Source organism: Aulonocara sp. 'chitande type north' Nkhata Bay, linkage group LG5 (genome assembly GCF_057382095.1).
Source record: "Aulonocara sp. 'chitande type north' Nkhata Bay isolate Kocher_YH1m ecotype deep benthic linkage group LG5, A_spYH_male_GT1.1, whole genome shotgun sequence".
NCBI classification, from domain to species: domain Eukaryota; kingdom Metazoa; phylum Chordata; class Actinopteri; order Cichliformes; family Cichlidae; genus Aulonocara; species Aulonocara sp. 'chitande type north' Nkhata Bay.
The window spans coordinates 42,511,144-42,531,437 of NC_141348.1; the positions used below are offsets into that span (position 1 = coordinate 42,511,144).

Below are 20,294 nucleotides of genomic sequence, written 5' to 3' on the forward strand. Positions count from 1 at the left end.
CGTCTGTTTATATTATGTGCCACTAACTGGACAAAAGAAGGCTTTTTACAGCAGGAACGTTTCCCTACCTTGAGGATTTCTCCGTCGGCGTAAAGCACATATATGGTCACCTCGATGTTCTTCTGAACGCTTTTCCCTCCCCTCTCAAAATCTCCTCGCTCCAGTGTCAGGTACAGGTCGTTACGGATGTCACCTGGACCAGCAGAGACATGTTAATGCAGACTAATATGTGTCAAACACCAGCGCACATGGTTGTTTTATTTGTAAAGATGCAACAAAGATGCAAACGTCCGTAATCTCAAAGCAGGCGCGGTGTGTCGCACACATTTTAAGCTGACACTCATTTATCACTCCCCGCTCGTCCTCATAGAGGAGGTGTCACCTTTAATGTATAAAGATGGGAGTTAAACACTCACTCCATCACTGCCTGAGGGGAGCAGTGGTTAATGTGTGTGAAAGACACTGGTGCCTGTGGGATGTGCAGCCCTGCTGTTTTCTTCCTGTTTGCTGTAGAGGGAAGCTTAATGTAAGCGTTCATTTGTTTACCTGTTAAGCTCATCATCATTAAGAGTATTCACCAATGAGAGCAGCACAGCAGGTTCATGAGCTGGACTATGAAGCTGCTCGACTCGTGTCCTTTATTTCTAAAGGCGAAAGTTAAATACAAAGCAAACGATTGGCTTGCAGGGCTGCTACAAAAGGACTTGATGTGGTAAAGATGAATCTATGGTAATGATGATGTATTCAAAGCACTTCTTGTAATTATGTAAAGATTAACTCCTGACAGCTGGCACGACGGGGTAAAAGCTTTGAATAATTTCTGTAGCAGGCTGTAAGAATGTTTATTTCCTGCTGTAAAGTTAACAGGAAGTCTAAGGGACTGACTTGCTTTTAGAGGAACTGCAGTTTTTTGCCCTCAGCTTCATTTTTCAGCCCTGTCTATTGAAGAGCAACAGACATTTCTGCAGCTCTAAAACATGGCAGCTCGCATCATAACTATCTCACCGGACAAGCAGCACCACAGACCAGAGGAGAAATTATATTTGGGGCTGAAATTGTGCCTCTAAGAAAGCCTCTCTTGTCAAGCACATAAATGCGGGATGTTGAATATTTTCTGAGGTCACATATTTTACAGGCTGCATAAATGAATTAACAGGAGACTGTGGAGATCATAGCACTTTAGCTTCAGCAGCATCAGTGTTTGGTATTTCTGCTAAATCTAAAAAGTAAGCATGAATGTGGGACAGGTAAGGTTTCTTTAACTGAATGAAGCTGCAAGCAGTGGATACAAAAAGTAAACAGTGAGATGCTTTTTGTATGTAAATCCAGCTGCTGCCTGGATGTGATATCAGCCTGCTGCAGCATTCACACACAAACACACACTTGTCCATCTTTGTGGTTTCTTTATCAGGCTGCAGCCAGTTGGAAAAACGAGGCATAAAACCTAAAATCCAGATATGGAAATAAAAGTTTTCTCAAACATAAAAATGTAAAATCTTTGTGTCAGCTGCAAATTTATGAGAGAAAACTTAAGGAACTATAATATTTTACTTTTCAAAGTGAAGTTGGAAACAAATTCACATATTTAAACTCCACAGTGCACCAAGAAAACCTCCAACATGGTCTAAAGAAGTCTATGAGTCCCTCACAGTGAGACATCACGATATATTTTTTATTTTCATTTGTTTTGCTTTCTCTAAGATTTATCAAACATTTGCCATTTTTATTTTCTTTTGCCAGATTTTTTCTGCCCCCTGGTTCTTACTTCCTCCAGAAGCTGCTGCTGTCACGGTCCTGGGTCTCCTGACCCAGCGTTTTTAGTTCTTTGTGATTTTTGTATTATTGTACTTGTGTGTGATTTATTCTATGGCTTCTAGTTTTGATCCCTTGCCCTTCATGTCTCTCTGTGTCCCCTCTGTTCTGTGTAATTGTGTGTCTTTGCATGTTTGAGTTTCTTGTTTTCTGTCACTCTGCATTGTGCATTATGTTCTCATGGTTGGTTTTTTGTTACTCTCTCTAGTCTAGTCTCTTGTGTTCCCAGCTGAGTATTTCCCTGTGTATTTTGGTTCTTAGACCTCTGCCTTATGGTTTATGTCTCTGTATTTCTTAGTTGCTGTCTCCACTGTGTCAAGTTCGCGTCTCTGTGTGATACTTCGTGTTTTACTTTGATGGTCCGTGTCTCATGTGAATGCGTCCTGCTTTGCTTGTCTCGTCAGTCCTGATTTCTCCCAGCTGTGCCCTCCTTCTGTGTCTCATTCCCCTCGTTACTTCCCAGTGTATTTAAACCCTGTGTTTCTCTGAGTCAGTGTCGCGTCGTCCCTCATGCTGTGTGGATCTCCCTGTGTGTGTCTCTCTGTGAGTTTTCCAAGTTCCCAGTTTAGATTAGTTTGTATGTTTTTTTTTTTGTTTGTTTTTTCCCTGCCAGCAAATAAAGCTGAGTTTTGAGTTCACCTCCCTGAGTCTGTGAGTCCTGCACTTTGGGTCCAACTCCTGCCTGCCGCACAGCGATTCATGACAGCTGCACTGTGTGTACATCTGCTCACAGCGCCACAGCAATGATTTCTAAAGGTCTGATTAACACTCGACATTTCCATGTTCACTACCACGATCACTACCTTATTGTGGTGGAGATTTTTATATATTTTTTTTTTTTTTCAGGGGTGGGGGGATTTGTCCCTGGCAGGGTCTCCCATGGCAAATCATTTGAATCACTCTTTGTCTGGTTCCTCACCCAGGACCAGATAGTTTGAGCTCCAGTCTCCTGCAGAGGGGCTGGACTAAATGATGTCAGTCCTCTGGGGCAGATAAGAGCTAAGACTGATAAATAAATGAGCGTGCATGCCTAACACGTCTCTGACAGCAGGCAGTGCACTTGTTGAGAAGATTGAATTATCTTTTACACACCGACAGAAACAGCTGGGAAGCTGTACAAAAAGACACATTAAATCATCAAAGTGACTTAAGCTAAGTACTGCTGAAAGAGATTTCCACACTTATGAAAAATACATCTGTGGACTTAAATATCTACAAGCCTGTAACTCAGTTTATTGGGTTATTAAATAATAACACATTTACAGCTTTGAAGGTCTTCACAAACATTTTAACATATTACAGGAGGAGAAGCTCCACTGTAATTAAAATGAAGTCAGTGGAGAGATGCAAACTGACACATTCGGTCTCCCTGTAATGGATTTATAGCTCTCAGAAGAGGAAGCTAACACAGGAATATCACAAAGCGGGTCCAATTCTGGGAAACTGTTTACTTCGACCAGTGCTTTGGAGACGTTCCTGCTGGAAAAACCAGATTCACTCCTTTGTTGCTCCCATGTAGGAATCTAAATTAAGCAGCAGCCCGGCAGGAGCGCAGATCAGCTTCTGTGGTTCTGTCCATCTGTCCAGCCTTGAAGTCACTTGTTTATTTTCAGGGATCCTGGACCTCAAATCTAAATTCTCTTTCTTTGTTTGGAACTTGGACATTGATCCAAAGGCCTCTTTGAAAGCCAAACAAAGCTTTTGAAGATTTTTATAGCTGCAAGAAATAAAACTGTTTACAAAATGCCTGCTCAAGAAGAACACCTGCAACACTGCACCTTTTCTCTGTGCTTCAGCTCAACAGGTACGTGTTTTTGCTCCCTTCTTCAAAAGCAGAAGGTAGAGATGTACAAAACCCGCCCAGACATTCAGCACTTTTTCTATTCCTGTTTGACCCATTTACATGATTCAAACCTGAATTGTTGTTTTTATTTATTTTACGTGTTATTCACGGAGTCCATCTCTGCTGTGTGCTTACGTAAACTAAGAATAGAAGTGTTGAGGTGGACAGCCCGCTGCGCTGCGATGGGTAGGCCTGCATGAAGCTGGATACGTGACTCACCGGGCATGATGACATCTGGGAATCCCAGTTTGCGTGTGATGGCCACCCCCCTGCTGAAAATGAGCGGGTTTTCTCTGCGGACCTGCTCCATGTCGCCCCTCAGCAGCTGCAGGGAGATGATCAGCCCTGCAGGATGTGAAGGGGAAGAAATGGGAACGAGTGGGTTGACAGAAAAAGAAGATGGGTAGAGAGATGGATGAAAAGCAAAGGAAGAAGACAGAACAAAGTGTCCTATTTAAAAAGCACAGCCTTTAGGCCACACATAAAATTCAGATAAACTTAAAGTCTAAACAGAGTTTTGAAGCTGCAGAGCTCGTTTGATCTCCCCAGAATCAGAACAAACATTTCAATGCATGCTAAACGTTGCCAAACTGCTTTTCCAGCAGACTCTCAGCCTGTTAGTCTGGGTTCATCTCTTCACCTGAAAACAAAAGTTTGCTGCTGGATTATGTTTTTTTGAAGACACATATCTGTGCGGGGTCATGGGAGTTCACAGACTTTAACACTGGGGCAGAGGAGAGTCCTCTACAGTGACACCAATTAATATGATTTTCCCGCTGATGTCAGTGTGATGACTTGCATGTGTCAGTCAGACGCTCTAAATAAGTTGCTCCTGGGAACTCTTTTTTTGTTCAGTGTTCCTGAAATGTCGGCTGACTCATCAGCAATGAAATAAAACGAGTCACAAGTGCTGCAGGACTAGAATCTGCTCCTGCCCTCTGTGCTTTGACAGAAGTAATAAAGTGACTGGAAGAAACGGTCCACACAGAACATCAGCGGGCTGGAGCAATAACTGAGTGCTAGAAATTGCCTCCACCCTCGGCTGCTGTGTTCACAAAAACACCACTGCACTGCTAATGTTGCAGGGTAACCCTGCAAGGATAACGCATCTGCTTCTGGGTTTTGTGGCCAAAATAATTCACCTGGACAAAAAAATCCAGTAGAATAAAAAAATATACTTTTAGGACAATAAATTGTGCTCCGATATACGTGTAGCAAGCCTGCTGTGTTGTTTGGGTGTTGATTGCTAACCTTTATGCCTCCTCTCTTACCATAGCTGGGTTGCCCGTCATTTCCAGTGGAGTGAGGGCACAGCTGGCTGCACTCAGCGATCAACCAGGCCTACAGTGTAAGAGCTGGGGAGGAGAGCAGCTCAGTCTCTCTATGGGCCAGACGTACAGTAGCCTTAGCCGTGTGTTGTGTTTTAATTATGTCAAGCTCCCGGTGAGTAACTGTGACCTCCTGTTTGCAGAGTGGGTTTTTCTTCTTTTGTGTTGTTGAGGTGCAGATTCTTCATTTTTATTTCCAATCTCCCAACATTATCTGTTTGCTGATGCTTTTCTTTTATTTCTGGATTATTTAGGGCGTAGAGGCGAAGTTAGAGCTTTTAATAAAATCAGGATTGAGTTTGTAATCTTTTTCACCTTTTCTTTCACATGGATACTCTACTGTTACTCCCCTCATCCTGTAGGCCAGCGGTCCCCACAGACCGGTTTATACCCGACAATATTTTCACAGACCGGCCATTAAGGTGTCATAAATACAAAATAAAACCAGTATACCAAAAAAAGAAGATTTATTCATTACACGGGGAAAGTCCGAAGGAAACCAAGTTAACGCTAAAAATAAAAACCCAGAAAACCATACACTTCACCCCCGAGCCTCCACTCTCGCAGCCCAGTACCAAACGACTCATGGACTGGTACCAGTCTGTGGCCTGGAGGTTGGGAACCGCTGCTCTACTGTTACTCCCCTCATCCTGTAGCCCGTTTCAGGGCTTGTTCAGGATTCAGACCCAGAAAAGTTTGCATGAAAGAAAGTGGAGATCTTTGAGATATTAACAAGTTATTTATTCTTAAATGTAACTATGAGCTTCAGTATTTGTATTTAGCATAAATCAGAGATGTGCTCTTCATCCCACACTCAGTTTGTTGGGGTCCGATCATCCAAACTCAGGGTACACAAACACGTGGTCTCTCCTACCGTAGTTGGTGCTGGGTGCCGTGTATTTGGTGCTGGACTTGCGGATGATGTTCTCATGGATCTGGTACCATTCATTCTCATTGTTACACCTGGAGAGCAACAAAAAACAATCATGTCCTATAAAGGATAACAATATATTTGTAACTTGTGTTTTTATACAACAAAAGTTCAGTTGGATATAATGGACTTTTGAAATCTAGTTATTTTGGCAGTTACTTTGGGGCGTACGTGCCATCAATCATTGCAATTAAAATATAAAATTGGGGCGTGGTCTACGGGTGGATGCTGGGGTGGTGAGGTGAATGACAGGTAGCAAGGCAGAGCAGCAGCGCTGACATGTCAGAGGAAGTGAGGGGAAATTTTGGAGTTAAATACACGGATAAATTGGAGCAGGTCTTTCTTCCATGTCTTCGTTGGTCTCTACAGCAGATCAGCTGTCTCCATCTCTCCCTCTCTGTTGTCTGTTCTCCTGTCGCACCAAACATCTGTCCTCTGAATCTTCTCTTCTTCTGCATGGAGCTCGAACTTCATCATATTCATTTCAAATCCCTTCCATCCTGCTCACTCCCAGTGTGGATCTTAATATCTTCAGCCGGGCCTCCTGTCTCTTTGTCGGTGTCATCATCTCCAAACGACACACGGCAGCAGGTTCACTCCCATCTTGTAGGCTTCCCTTTCACTCCTGCTGCTACTCCAAAAATGCAACAAAACATTTGTCTGTGTGCAGATCATCTTCACCCGGGCTTCATCGCTGGTATCTTGACAAACACACTCTCCATTTCGAGTGCTGACCTGCCGCATTTTTGTGCAAACGCATCTTTGGTTCTGTGGTTTTGTTGGAAAATGTAACATCTCTGTTTGTGCTGCTCTCGGCCAAATCATACATTTTATTTATTTTTTTTGTTTCATAAAGGGAAAACAGTTTTTAGATTAGACCAAAGGTCCGATTAAACACCCGTTAATGGCATCTTTGAGCCATTTAGAGGCCAGGAAATTGCATTTTCACAGTTTTACAGATCGACTGATTAATCAAGGAAACAACAGGAGGAAAGAGAAAAAGAGCAGTAACTAGCAGACCTATTTGCAGATAATACAGTGGATGAGCCACGCTGTGTCAAGCTGCTGGATTTTTGTATTAACATAAAATAGCCCCATCCAATATAACAACTCGCTCGTTCCACTCTTAATTTACTCGTCTTTCTTCAGAGTGAACGTGTGGATCTACATTTTCCTCGGCTGATTCTAACAAACTGATGATTTCGGTCCCGTTAACGTCACACGATGCTGGAACACAAGCCTGAAAAGGAGACGTCTAACCCCCCGTGAACCGACCCGAGCAGTTCAGCTAAGACTGAGGCATCAAACACACACACACACACACACACACACACACACACACACACACACACACAGATCCTGCAGGCACGTTTTCAGAGGTTCAGCTGAGGGGTGGTCCCTAATGCCGAGCATCGACTTTGCGTGTGAGTGAAAGAACAGCTGCTGACGTCACAAACTGCACTGACAGTGAGGCTGTGCAGCCGCTCTCGGTCTCTCTTACAAATAAGGAAAGGAGAGAAAAAGAAGAGGCTGGTGGTGACAGAGCGATAAGAACAGAAGTAAAGCTATAATAAAAATATATGGCATGCCCCACTCTTTACTGTCTCTCCAGCTCGCTTATCTTTAACCTTCTCCTCTTTCTCTCTCTGACCTTTTCTCTCAGCCCAGAAATATTTGGAGTAGGACAAAATGATTTTCCAAAAAGAAAATATCATCTCTGAGCTCTGGGTGTGTTGAGTTTGTGCTGTAAGCTGATATTTTTGGGCACTTTTGCTATTTTAGTTCACTCAAATATGGATTTAAAACAAAGACTTTTAGCTTTAATATCAGGACTTTACCAAAAAAACAACAGTCCACTTATTTCGAGGGTCACATGTACCCGGACATATCAGCATAATCGTAACAAAATATTTAAAAAGTAAACATTTTGTTTACTTTTTAATATTTTATTAAGAACCCCTTACAGGTACCGACCTTCTCCAGCCCAAACTCATTACGAGTGAGTGTTTCCTCCTTTGTAACTCTGCCAGCTTCTGACTGCAGCTGTGTTTCCTGCCTTTAGTTTTCTCCTCTGTAAACGAAATGCTGGCAGGTTTGAGATCAGCTGATTCTTTACCTTCCTAAACCCGGGGTTGCATTTGCAATTTTTTTACTTGGGTCATTGTCCATCTGTCCAATGAAGTGCCAGCAACTAAACCTGAGATCTGTACACTTCATTTAGGATTCATATGTCTGCTTATGTCAACACCAGCGACTCATATCTGTGTCACTGCTTCACCACAGGTTCGAGTCCTGTGCTATGAGTCTAATCAGGCCATTACTTGCGGTGAACCCTCAGTATTTTTCTCTTGCCTCGTTATCTGCGAGTGCAGACACTTACGTGTACACTTTAAGGACAAAATCTTTCTCCTCTTTGAGCTCTGAGATGGTCTGCAGCACGTCGCTCATGGCCAGGACCGCACAGCCATACGGTCGACGGTACTGGACGTGCGGAGGACCCTTCTTACTGTCATTCAGCAGCATTCGACCTGTAACCAGAAGCGTGTGCGTCACATAATGAGAAAGGCTCCTGTTCCATTCATACGACAGCATTCATTTCTTTCTATTTTAATCTGAATGGTATTTCAGGTTAATAAAGGTGCACATTATAAACTTGACAAAGTTATTCTGTTATTTCAGGCATTTCTGCAGGAATTGTTTCCACCTACATAACATAACTTACCTGTCCTGATAACTTGTGAGACAATATAGAGATCTCTCTTCATGTCTTTGTTACTCAGATCCTGTGAGAAAAAGAAAAAAGTATCATCATCATCATCATCATCATCATCATCCACCAGCTTCAGCTTTTCTTACAATTAAAGAAGGTTTGTGCTCTGAGTTTCTGTTCGTAACGTTTATGGACAGAACTCCGATGTGGAGCCAAGAGCTCCTGGATCACATCTTTTGCTGTTTTTTGCAGATGATGGTGCTGCTGGTCCAGTCAGAGGTGATCTCCAGCTCCAGCTGGGGAGGTTTTGCAGCCAAATGCAACACAGTTGGAATGATAATTAACACTTCCACCTTGAGGCGCTGCTTCTCAGCAGGAAAATCGTGGTTTCTAGCACTCCGGGAGAGGAATGATTTCCTGCCCCAAGTTAAGAAGCTCAAGTTTCTCTGGATCTTGTTCATGAGTTGAGGAAGATTGGAGCAGGAGACTGCCAGACAGACTGATGTGGATGCTGTACCACTCACTGAGCGGGTAGGTGAAGTTGTTATCGGTCGGTCTATGTTTCTCACTTATGGCTCCCGAGCTAAGAATAAGGCTTCAGAGGAAATTAGCTTCTGACTGGGCTCAGCTTCAGAGATATTTAGTTTGAGGAGCTTCATGAAAATTAGCCAGTTGTCCTGGGTTTGCTGGGTTTGGGAAGGCCCTGGAAGAGCTGGAGGAGGTGGCCCAGGGAGACAGGAGGACTAAGAAGCTCTGCTTAGACTGCTGCATCAGTGGATTGTTTTATTACTTTTATAAATATGTGTGTAATTTAGACATATATGGACTGATTCCAGCTCGGGTTGAAACAAGAACGCTCAGATTTAACCAGCTTAATCATTTAAGCACGTCTGGTTTCATCTCCCCTGTGACTTACATGTAAATCATGCATTCACCTTATAATACTTATATAACTGCATCAGTGAACGTTGGGAGCTTTAGTGCAGCAAAAATGCATCAAACGATCTGCAGACTGATTCTGCTGCAGAGCAACAGGGGGCAATGCTTCCTCACTTTTAGATCCTCAGTTTTTCAACTGTTCCCTTCTTAAATTACACGAAACACCATCACTGCACCACGAGTTTCATTAAACGTGTGTGTGTGTGTGTGTGTGTGTGTGTGTGTGTGTGTGTGTGTGTGTGTGTGTGTGTGTGTGTGTGTGTGTGTGTTGTTACCGTGAAGAGGGCACACAGCCGGTCCACCTTCTCTGGATTCTTTGGACCTCCGTTCTTGTTCAGTCTCACCATGAACTTCTCACTGAAACAACACAATCAACGGCCACTTTGGTTAGTTTTAGTAAAAACGATTTCTTTCAGTGAGATCAGGTCGTCACCGCCTCTGTGCTGCTTTATCGCTGATATTTGACCTGAGAAAAGGAGATACGGGAAACAGTGTGTGCCGTCTCTCTCTCTCTTTATTCACAGATTCTGCCAGATGGCTTTTTCTGGCAGAGTCTGTGAATAAAACTTAAAAAACTTCTGTTTTTCTTTAAATGTTCCTCATATCAGCCACATGTCAACTGCACACGCTGCTCAAGCCTGAGGTTGAGAAGCTCTAACCGCTGGCAATTTACCCCCGGCGCCCTCTCTCCGTCTCCTCGAGGGATTTCTGAAAGAGATAAAAATTCTTTTGGATTTCTGCTCAAGCCTTTTCCCCGCGAGTACCAGCAGTGAGGAAACTCTAAAGCAGCATGTCTCAGCCTTTTTCGCTTCAGGGAACAGCAAAGTATTGTCTGCTGGTGTCAGCGACTCTGTTCTTTTAACCCATATTTATCCAGGGAAACGCGACGGAGCTGACGGGCCTTTGTTCAGCCACGTCGTGCCTCAGACACATTAGAAGATTTCTCAAATCATAAGTACGTCTGACAGGAGCGAGCCGCACATAAATCCACTGATACTCGCTGACTTACTGTCGTGTTCTTCTTGATGCCCGTCAGTCTTAAAGCAGGCAGGTCTTACATCACGCGAGGTCGCCTCAGGCCAGATGCCAGAAAATCGAGATGCGGAGGCACAAAACGGGAATCCAGATCGGGAATGATATTTCGACATCAATCAACAATATCAATATACAAATATTAGCTGACAGGGATATTCAGCCTTATATATTTGAGTGTTAAGCACAAACTAAAGTCTGAGTTTTTGGCTCACAGCGATTATTTGTACATCGGCGATCCTCATCAATGAAGGATCCACAGTCGTAAGAACGTCTTTATGACAGAAACGAGGAAACAGTTTTATCTTATGAGCTTCATGAACAGCCCCAGAGTCTGTAATGAACTGAGTTACATTTAAAAGGATGTTAGATAATTAGATACGAGTCAACATATCCCTACCACAGTCATGCCTGTTTAGGAAAATGATAAACGAGTGACCAAGGTTATATTTTAGCTTCTGATATTTTTACAGCACAGCAGAGAAGTCTGAGTTGGGATGCCTCCAACAAAACGGTCCGGCTCTTCGACTGCCAGCCAGAAAATCTCAATCCACAATCTTCTCCTGGTGGAGTTTCTGAACTGGGTTCAGTCAGCGAAATCCTTTTTTTCTGCCTTCAAAAACTGCTTGAGCAGCTGCCACTTCTGAGAGCACTTACCCACCTAATGAGCCCTTCATCTCTCCATCACCATCCGCTGCACTTCTCTGTATTTCCCATTTGCTTCATGCGCCTACAGACTTATGGGCATGAAAGACGGAGCAGCGAGGGCCTGATTTTCTCTGTCTGTTCCTTTATCTGCTCAAGTTCGGTTTGTACCTCAATTTTACAATGCATAGGACAAAAGTTTCCTGCAAATTAATAAGTGTAAGAAGTAGAAGAGCGATGGAGAACGTGTTCTTCATTCTTCTGGACAAGACCGAGCTGAGAAAAATCAGGACGAACGCTCTGACAGTCAGTCCTGGGCAAAAGGGTTTATGAGACAATGCATTAGAGTATTATCTACTCTCATTTTATTAGTTTTTCAACTGAAGCCATCACTTCGTTAGCACTGTTAAGTAAATCCCTTCCCTGTTTAATATGTTGCCTCCATTCCTGGCTCCTTTTCTTTAGACAGCAGAAGAATGAAAGCAGCGATTCTCAGTGAGTCAGTCTCTCTCTGAGCTGCACTAGTAGAATATTTGCAGTCCTGTGTCAGTGTTCAGCACACGTAGTGAGGTGGCAGAGACGATGGCCTTTACATCGGGAAACTTCTCTGCAGCAGTGATAATAAGGGTCTGCTGAAGAGCTTGGCTTCTGATGCACCTGCTTCAAAACACTGAGGTGAGCAATGCTCAGAAATGGCACGCCTGGCTTTCAGCTCAGGTAAAGACAACAGAATGAAGGAATGAAGATGCTGATTATGTGGAGGTTCGAAATGCTGCCGATATCAGCTGACTGTGCAGGGAAGAGAAGTGATCACATTACGAGGTCAATCACAGAGTAGATTGCACATGCTGCCACCTGTGCGACAGATTGTTGTAACAACATGAATCATAATATAAACTCAAAAAATGCAAATTCTAGTTTTTACATGATCTTATTTCTATTGAAATGTTTGCGTGCATGGAGTGAAACCTGCGAGTGATCAGGATGACACGTCGAGCTACGTCGTCACACATCAAACATGCCCTCCCAGCTCACGGGTCTAATGAAGTGCCGGTGCTCTGCATCCACCTGTACGCTCGATTCACTCAACGCTCACAAATTTCTGCCATATTAGTTTGAAGTGAGGAGTTCAGAGCCTTGATGACAAACTAAAACTATTTTCTGCTGCTGTAATAAATCATCTCAAACATGAGCTGTTGGCTGACGATGTGTTCACACACCAATCGTTAGAAATCCTCTAACTGAACTTCCTCATTAACATAAACGGCCCAACTAAATACAGTATCTCATTATAGAACATTGTTCCTCATATAGTCTTTATTGCTCAGCAGATTACCCCCCGCCACATATGATAAGACTCTGAGGTTATAGTGTAAGGTAATACGCAAACAACAACGAGGACCCACAAATCCCTACAACACAGACACACACTGCGTCTGGCTCTTTAAATGGAACAATTTATTCTAATCCCCCAGAGACACTGAGGGCCAAACAAATACAACAAAACACAATAAATATGTATTTCTCCTCAAACAGTGGGACGCTGTGACTTAGTGGAAGATGTGGGGGTGAGGAGGCACAAAGAAAGACTGAGATATGGGTTTTACATTCTGCTCTAAATCCTGTTTTTGTTTCTTTAAATATTGTTGCTGGTTGTTTTTTCATTCAGTCAGAGTTTGATTCAAGGAAGAAAACAATGATATAATCGACAAAATAAGAACATTTTATTTGTTTATATGTTATGTAGGAAGAAGACGGCGTGTTCTTCCCTCATATTTATGCGTGTGTGGTACTGAGGCAGGTTATTGGCTGCTAGTTGGATGGGACCGGTCTCTTCCGGGGATCCTTGGGGATTAAGAGTGTCCAGCTTTCAGTTAGCCATTCCGGGTGTCTCTCATCAATTAGCAGCTGGTTCAGCAAAAGCATTAGAATGTCATTCAGACTGAAGAAGTGTAGTCGGATGATAACAAAGAGAGAGATGGTAGTCAGAACTGAGGGGCTCGAACTACCAGAAGGCAACATTGCAGACATTGAGGACAACTACAAGCACCTGGGATCCCACAGGCAAATGGGAACCATGAAGAGTGGCTGATATCCAGAAATCCTACCAGTGGCTGGACAAAGCTGGACTGAAAGACAGCACAGAGGCACTAATCATGGCAGCACAAGAACAAGCTCTGAGCACAAGATCCATAGAGGCTGGGGTCTATCACACCAGGCAAGACCCCAGGTGCAGGCTGTGTAAAGATGCCCCTGAGTCAATCCACCGTATAACAGCAGGGTGCAAGATGCTAGCAGGCAAGGCATACATGGAACGCCATAACCAAGTGGCCGGCATAGTGTACAGGAACATCTGTGCCGAGTATAATCTGGAAGTCCCGAGGTCAAAATGCTAAGATCCTGTGTGAGTTCCAAATACAGACTGACAAAATAGCATTGTAGCAATAGATGTAGTGATCCGAATGATAGCAACATCAGTCAGAAGGAACACAAGTAGCTGGAGAAGTACCAAGGGTTCAAAGAAGAGGCACTCACCAAACTAGGCGAGTGGCTCCAGCAGATCCCAGGAACAACATCCAAGATCTCTGTCCAGAAGAGCAGAGTCCTAGGAACAGCAAAGACACTGCACAGAACCCTCAAGCTTCCAAGCCTCAGGCAGAGGACCCGAGCTTCAAGGATAAAAGACCGCCCACATCAGCAAGAGGGGAATTTTTATCCACCGAAGTTATTTGTAACTATCCCTTTGGGTGGCAGCAGGAACAAGTGAATGAATCATACACATATGACAAAGACTGTTCACTAAGAGGAGGAGAAACACACACACACGGCTGAATTATTAACTTTATCGCTGCATCAATATGAAAGAGGGAAGATAAACAATGCAGATGCAATCAGAAGACGTCCTGACCTATCCAAACTCCTCCCAGCACACAGATGTGGGTACTTGCATGCATATGCAGACATAAGCTGCTGTACTGCACATTTATGTACGCATGCATGCACGTGTGGGCTTGCAGTAACCCACACACACCCACACACACACATATGCACTTTATGGAAATCCATTACTATTTCCACACCACTGACATTCAGTCTAAATATAAACATACTGTACAGGCAGAAGAGTCTCAGCTCAAGCACAGACAGCACTCACAGCCAGGACGACCTTTGCTTATCAAAGGAAATTTGTCCAAAGACACGTTAATAAAAATCACATATTGAGGCCGCTACCACATCACTGCACCGCAGACACACTTCATGAGGAAGGGAAAGAACAGATTTTTCACCTGTCAGGAGATCCAAACTGGAATCTTACTGCCTACTTTCACTTTCCTGCCTCCATCAGGGACTTGGAAATGCGTCAGTCATGAGGATTTTCTCAATATCTGATAAGAACAGGACAATATAGTAATTTTCTACTTCTATCTCCTACTGCTTAGTCTCCTTCCCCTGATGTACTGAGACCTTTTAGTTTAGTCTTTTTTTTACTAGATCCATCACTGTGTTATGAGCTTTCTGTCCATAAAGCGTTAACAGGAATCAACCACTGTGTCTATAGATTTATTTTTATGTGAGAAAAGATGAATCAGGTGTATAAAAGTTGGAGATAACCTCGCGTCAGTCCCATGTTTGCGCACTCCTGTTTCTAAAGTCTGGTGAGTCGCTCGCTGTCTTGGACCAGAGGCTGGAGTCCTACATTACCTATAAATGTTACCAAGCTTCAGAAGCAAGCTGTGGAAGTGACAGCGATGGACAGATGTTACGATGAGAGAAATCAGCTACAGAAACATCCTCTGACAGCTGGAGTAGTCCCAGCTGTCACGCAAAGCAGCGTCTACATATTTTTCTGTATATTTCTATTTTATCTGAGGGGTCTGCAGGCACCGACTCATTTCTGGAGCTGATTTCTTTTTTTGGTGAACTCGTCAGATCTGGAAACAAGTTTATTTAATGCAGTAATCACACAAGAGGAAACACTGGATGGAGACGGTGGATTCACCGAAATTACCACGACCACTCGCAGCCAGTTGCATCTTCAAAGCGATACAATATGATAGTGAGAAAATATGTGAGTCTGCATTCTGTTTGTGTTAATACAGTGATTAACTCTAATAAACTAAATTCAGAGTCCAGACTGCATCTCGTACACATGGAACAGAAACTCCTGTAAATTCCTGCAAAACTGTAAATTGATGTGGATGCTCAAAAATCCTTTTATAGAGGAATATAAGCAACGTACACGGAGATGGAAACAATTCTGTCTTTTCTCCAAAGACATGCGTTGCGCTCACTGTCACAGACTGACTCAGATTGTTTCCAACGTGTCGCCAATCTTTACATTTCTAAGTTAGATTGAAATGATCGTTCCTCTGGCGACCAGCTGGTCACTGCAATCTGTCATGAAAGCACAAATAATTCACTGCAACCACCGATCTTTCTGTGTCGCAACGAGGTTTCTGCTGTATTGGTGCTGTGGTATGATTCACAGCATTAATGCAACCCTTTATTCTTTTTCTGCAAAGTCACACAGACATCCAATTAATTAATATTCCTTCATCATTGTTGCATCGTCTGTATTATTATCAAACATGATAAACCATGCAGTAATAGGTTTTTATGAAACCGCTTTAAACTGCAGAAAAAACATAAACTGGGGAATACATTAAAAGAGTAAAAACGATCATAAATAGAAAAAATAAAAGCACAATAAAAAAGAAACTTATCACACTCTTAAAAACAGAAAAGTTCACTTCACATAAAGGAGGAATCTCTGGTCACCCACTGTTCCCAGTATCTGCTCCTCAATCTGGGACAGAGAAAAGCAAAAGCAGCGACTCACAACCTTCCAGTCAAAGGATTAATATCCAAACACGTGACCCGGCTGAATTATCTTCTATTACTTTCATCAAATTCAGTAGAGTGAAGCTATTTCAATTTAACCGATTTAACGGCTGATTTCACTGCATCACATTAAGCCAGTGATTCTGCACAGGCCTCTAACTACACCTTGCATATATTTACAGTATTATTTTAGATATTCAATCGACTCGAGCGAAGAGACTCAGAGTGAAACAGCCAATTTTCCATGACTGCTATCATTACACAGAACAGACACTCAACAGAGGAACAACAGCCTGACATTAAAGGAGCTGCTGATAAAAGAGGGGTGGGCTTCTTTGATTTGGTGTGAAGAAGACAAACGCGATTATGTCTCAGTGAGAACAGGATCCTGGGTCATGCCTCGCACAGCATTAGTTCATTGTAATCACAGATGGTTATTAGTCAGCCCTCTCTCCTAACATAAGCCCCTCCCATACAAATACACTGCATTTCATAACTAGTTTTGTTTTATGTTGTACTTGTTTGTAACATATGACAAAAAACATGTTTCCAGTAAACAAACATGCTAAACATATTTTAGTAAGTAAGTGAGTAATTTTTTTTTTTTACACAAGAATCAGTCACAAAATGCTTCACTGAGGTATTAAAACAACGCAAACACAAACGTTTACTGAAGGATCCCACGATTAACGAGTGCAAAGAGAAGCTTGTGGAACAGCCCACTGTGACAGGCGACAGCTGTACGTTCAGCCCATCTTAGTTTTCAGACGGGAACGTGGCGCCACAAGAAGACCTCTATCTGCAAACATACGGATCCAGTTTGGAGATAAGGATGGAGAAGATCGCGATATGTGAGGCCTCACCTCGTAATGCCACAACAGTAAAATCCAAGATTTCAAACTGATTTTAAACGTAACCAGAAGCCAGTGCAGCGAGTTACCTCGAATCATAATCTCTTCCCAAACCAACCACACAAATACGCTCAAATGAATGTTAAACAGAAGCCTTAATGACGCAGGACGGGGACCTCAGGCTTTACAGTGAAATTCCAGCATCTGACTTGTGCCTCCATCACTGCCTAAAACATGCAATCACTTTTCACACAGGTGTAGGTTTGGATCTTTCTTCCTTAACAATAAAATTACTTGAGTTATCTTTTTCTAATATTTAAATTTGTTTGATGATCTGAAATATTTAAGTGTGACAAACATGCAAAAGGGAAGGGGACAAACACTTTTCACACCACTGTAGCCACCGTGTCAAGGTGTTGATGCCTGAACAAACACAGTGTGTAACAGTGGCACCAACAATCAACACTGATGTCCATGATGAGGATCCCTCAAAGCAGTGAGTAAAAACTACATGTCTAGAAATGAGTGAAACAGTCAAAGTCCAGCATTCGACTTGAACCTCAGTCTTCTGGGTAAAATTCCAGCATTGATGCTGACAGCAGGTCAAGTTTTTTACATAAGGAGGAAAGTAGCAGAGCTGTCTGCAACTCTTGAGGAGCGGAGACTCGGACAAACTAAGTGCAAACTGTGCCCAGGACAGACACAACTGCATCAAACCACCAACACAACAGCGGCTCTTTCCAAGTGTCTGCACAGACAGCCGGCTAGCAAAGAGCCCAGTGTGGTTAAAGCCGTCTGCCGAGCCCAGCAGCCAGAGCCTGAACCTCAGCAGTAACAAAGGCAGCGGTGAGCAGTCAGGATGGTTTCTACCTGTTCGTGTTTTTAGAGTACAATCACCATGGCGATCACTTTGAAGTCTCTTTGAGCTTCTTCTCATCTTTGCTTTGAGCCGTCGGCTTCGTGTTCTCACTTTGTTTTTCTTGGCAAACTCTGTACTTTTCGGTTTTACATTAAGAATAAGAACTAATTGAAATTCACACCATCTGCCTCATTTTAGCCTTTGTGTTTACAAGAAATTACTCCAAATGACTCCATCCTTCATTAGCTATACCCACTTATACCCACTTAATCCTGTAGAGGGTCACAGGAGGGCTGGAGCCAGTCCCAGCTGACACTGATGGAGAGGAAGAGTGCAGGATGGAGAGGAAGAGTGCACGATGGAGAGATGCTAGAGAAGGACAACCATTCACACTCAGATTCTCACCTACCTGCAAATTTCTAATTGCAAATGAACCTGTTTAGTCTGCTTATTGCTAAAACACCAGTTTTGCAAAATCCTGATGAAACACTTCGACCTGAACTCAAACGAGAAATCTGCAAACCCCAAAGCAGCAATCTGATGAAAGGCGCTTAAGCTTAAAAGAAGGAAATTTGAGTCTTCTGCTTCCTGAACTTTTAAAAACTGAACTGTTTTTAAAAAAACGTTATTACTTTAGATTTCCTGACAATAAAACACTGTTTGCTGATGCCCAAAGCATGTAGGAGTCTTCAGTTTGCCTGTGGCGACTGCGAGGAGGGAAGAAAGGTTTCAGCTTCGAGTCAAAAAATCCCCACAGAGACACTGGGATGACTTTTGGGATGAAAACCAAAGAAAAGAGACGTCGCCTGCTGAGATCTAACCACATCACAAACCTCAGCCTCCACCTCAGAGGGATCCACACAGGCTGGTGCTTTAGTTGCACCGATCAGAGCTCCTCTCAGGGCAAACAGTCTCAGCAGCTGAAGCATTATTTAGAACGTTTCAGGCAGCTGTGACGCCGTCTCCTTTTCTGTCTGCAGTGCATGCTGGGAGTGTGAGTGAGTGTGTGAAGGTGGTTGTGAGCGTGTGGAGCTGTGGAGAGAGTTCGGGACGTTTGGACTGCGCTTCTTCTTTTGGATTTTCTTTTTTATACACGGTGCTTATTGGAAAAATGGGGCTTTGGTTAATTGCTTGGTTGTCGTGTCGCTTCAGCCTGAATGAATCGTTGGAGAGAGAAGTAACAGACTTGTTCAAACACATCAGACTTCCTCATGCATCTCCCAGTTTCCATGTTCCTGTTTCCCAGAGCTCCTTCCCAGTTTAGGTTCCTGTTAGTTCCCCTTGTGTATTTTTGGGGGTGCCTGTGTTTTCATCAGCTCTATAAAAGGGCTCACTTAGTTTAAACCTCCACCTGCCTCCGTGTCAGCACTCCTTCGTCACACACCGACATCGCGCTGCTGACGGTAACCTGGAAATAGCTCAACCTGATACGGACGAGGTGGCATTCCCCAAAAACTGATGCAAGATGCAAAATGAAGGAAAAGTGCTGAGAACAATGAGGTGAAATGCTTAAAGTCTGGCAAAGCCGACAGAGAAGTGGAGGAAATGAAGGTAGTGGACAGGCAGGAGGAACGAGAGCTGAAGCCGTAAATCAGAGCATAACTGCAACATCCTCAGGTCTCCGGAAAACATCGTCAGACTTCTATCAACAGCTTCAGACATGAGACCGTAGCCAAAAAAGCATCACGTTTCACTGAAACCCCGTCACACTTCTGACTTAACGGCATCAGGCTAAAAAGTCTCAGCATCAGATCACACAGTCTCAGATAAAAGTGCCTCAGAGAGAAGCTTCCTGCCAGCCGGATTGTTTTCCAAATACGTCATCAACGTGCGACAGTGGCAGAACACGGCTACGTCCAAATTCAAGGCTGATTACATCACAGCTAAGCGATGAAGGCTGTCCAAATTCCTCCAAATGCAGTCTACAAATGCGTGCTCCTGTTCCCTGGATTTGAAGGACGGGTCGGGTGTATCCCTCGTGGCCCAGGATTCATTGCAAATCTAAGGTTGAAGAAATTTCTGGGAAAAAATGGTGGACGGTTAAAGCAAAACTTTTAAAAGTAAGTACTGAGTAGAGAGATGAGCTGGAGGTAAACAGATTTGAATGTTTTGAAAGTCAGGCACTGAGGCGTTTATTTAGTTCCTGTGTGTAGGATCGGGGAGCTGTGACTGTACATATGTTAAACTGTCTCTTTGGTTATGTTTGTAGATGAAAAATGAAACCAATAAAGTTTGCTGAAGGTCTCCTCTCCTCTGTCATCTGAGCATCTCAGAGGAGCAGCTCTGGTCATTAGACTCTAACGCTGAGTCAGACTTGGCTGTGAAAACAAGCTGCCAAGGTCAACTTATTTCTGGACTGTTGGTGTGATGGGAGGACGGAGCCTATTAGCTAGTTTGTAATGATGATACAGAGAGAACCAGAATGGGGAAAAGGGGCTGCTCACCGAGCTTCTTTCTTTCCCTGGAGGGAACACGTTCGCCTCGCTCAGACATCACACAGAG

At 43.4% G+C, this 20,294-nt stretch overlaps 1 protein-coding gene across 10 annotated transcripts in view; it reads right to left on the minus strand.

Moving 5' to 3' along the window:
• Positions 1–20,294, minus strand: part of LOC147331413 (dedicator of cytokinesis protein 3-like) — a 251,942-nt gene that overhangs the window by 47,789 nt on the left and 183,859 nt on the right. For all 10 annotated transcript variants that reach the window (XM_086293683.1, XM_086293682.1, XM_086293678.1 and 7 more), the window contains 6 exons: positions 9,839–9,920; positions 8,637–8,697; positions 8,295–8,442; positions 5,858–5,946; positions 3,875–4,000; positions 69–193 (listed from right to left, as the gene is read on the minus strand). In XM_086293683.1, coding sequence (XP_086149809.1) covers positions 69–193; positions 3,875–4,000; positions 5,858–5,946; positions 8,295–8,442; positions 8,637–8,697; positions 9,839–9,920 — 631 coding nt within the window. The remainder of the gene's footprint in view (positions 1–68; positions 194–3,874; positions 4,001–5,857; positions 5,947–8,294; positions 8,443–8,636; positions 8,698–9,838; positions 9,921–20,294) is intronic.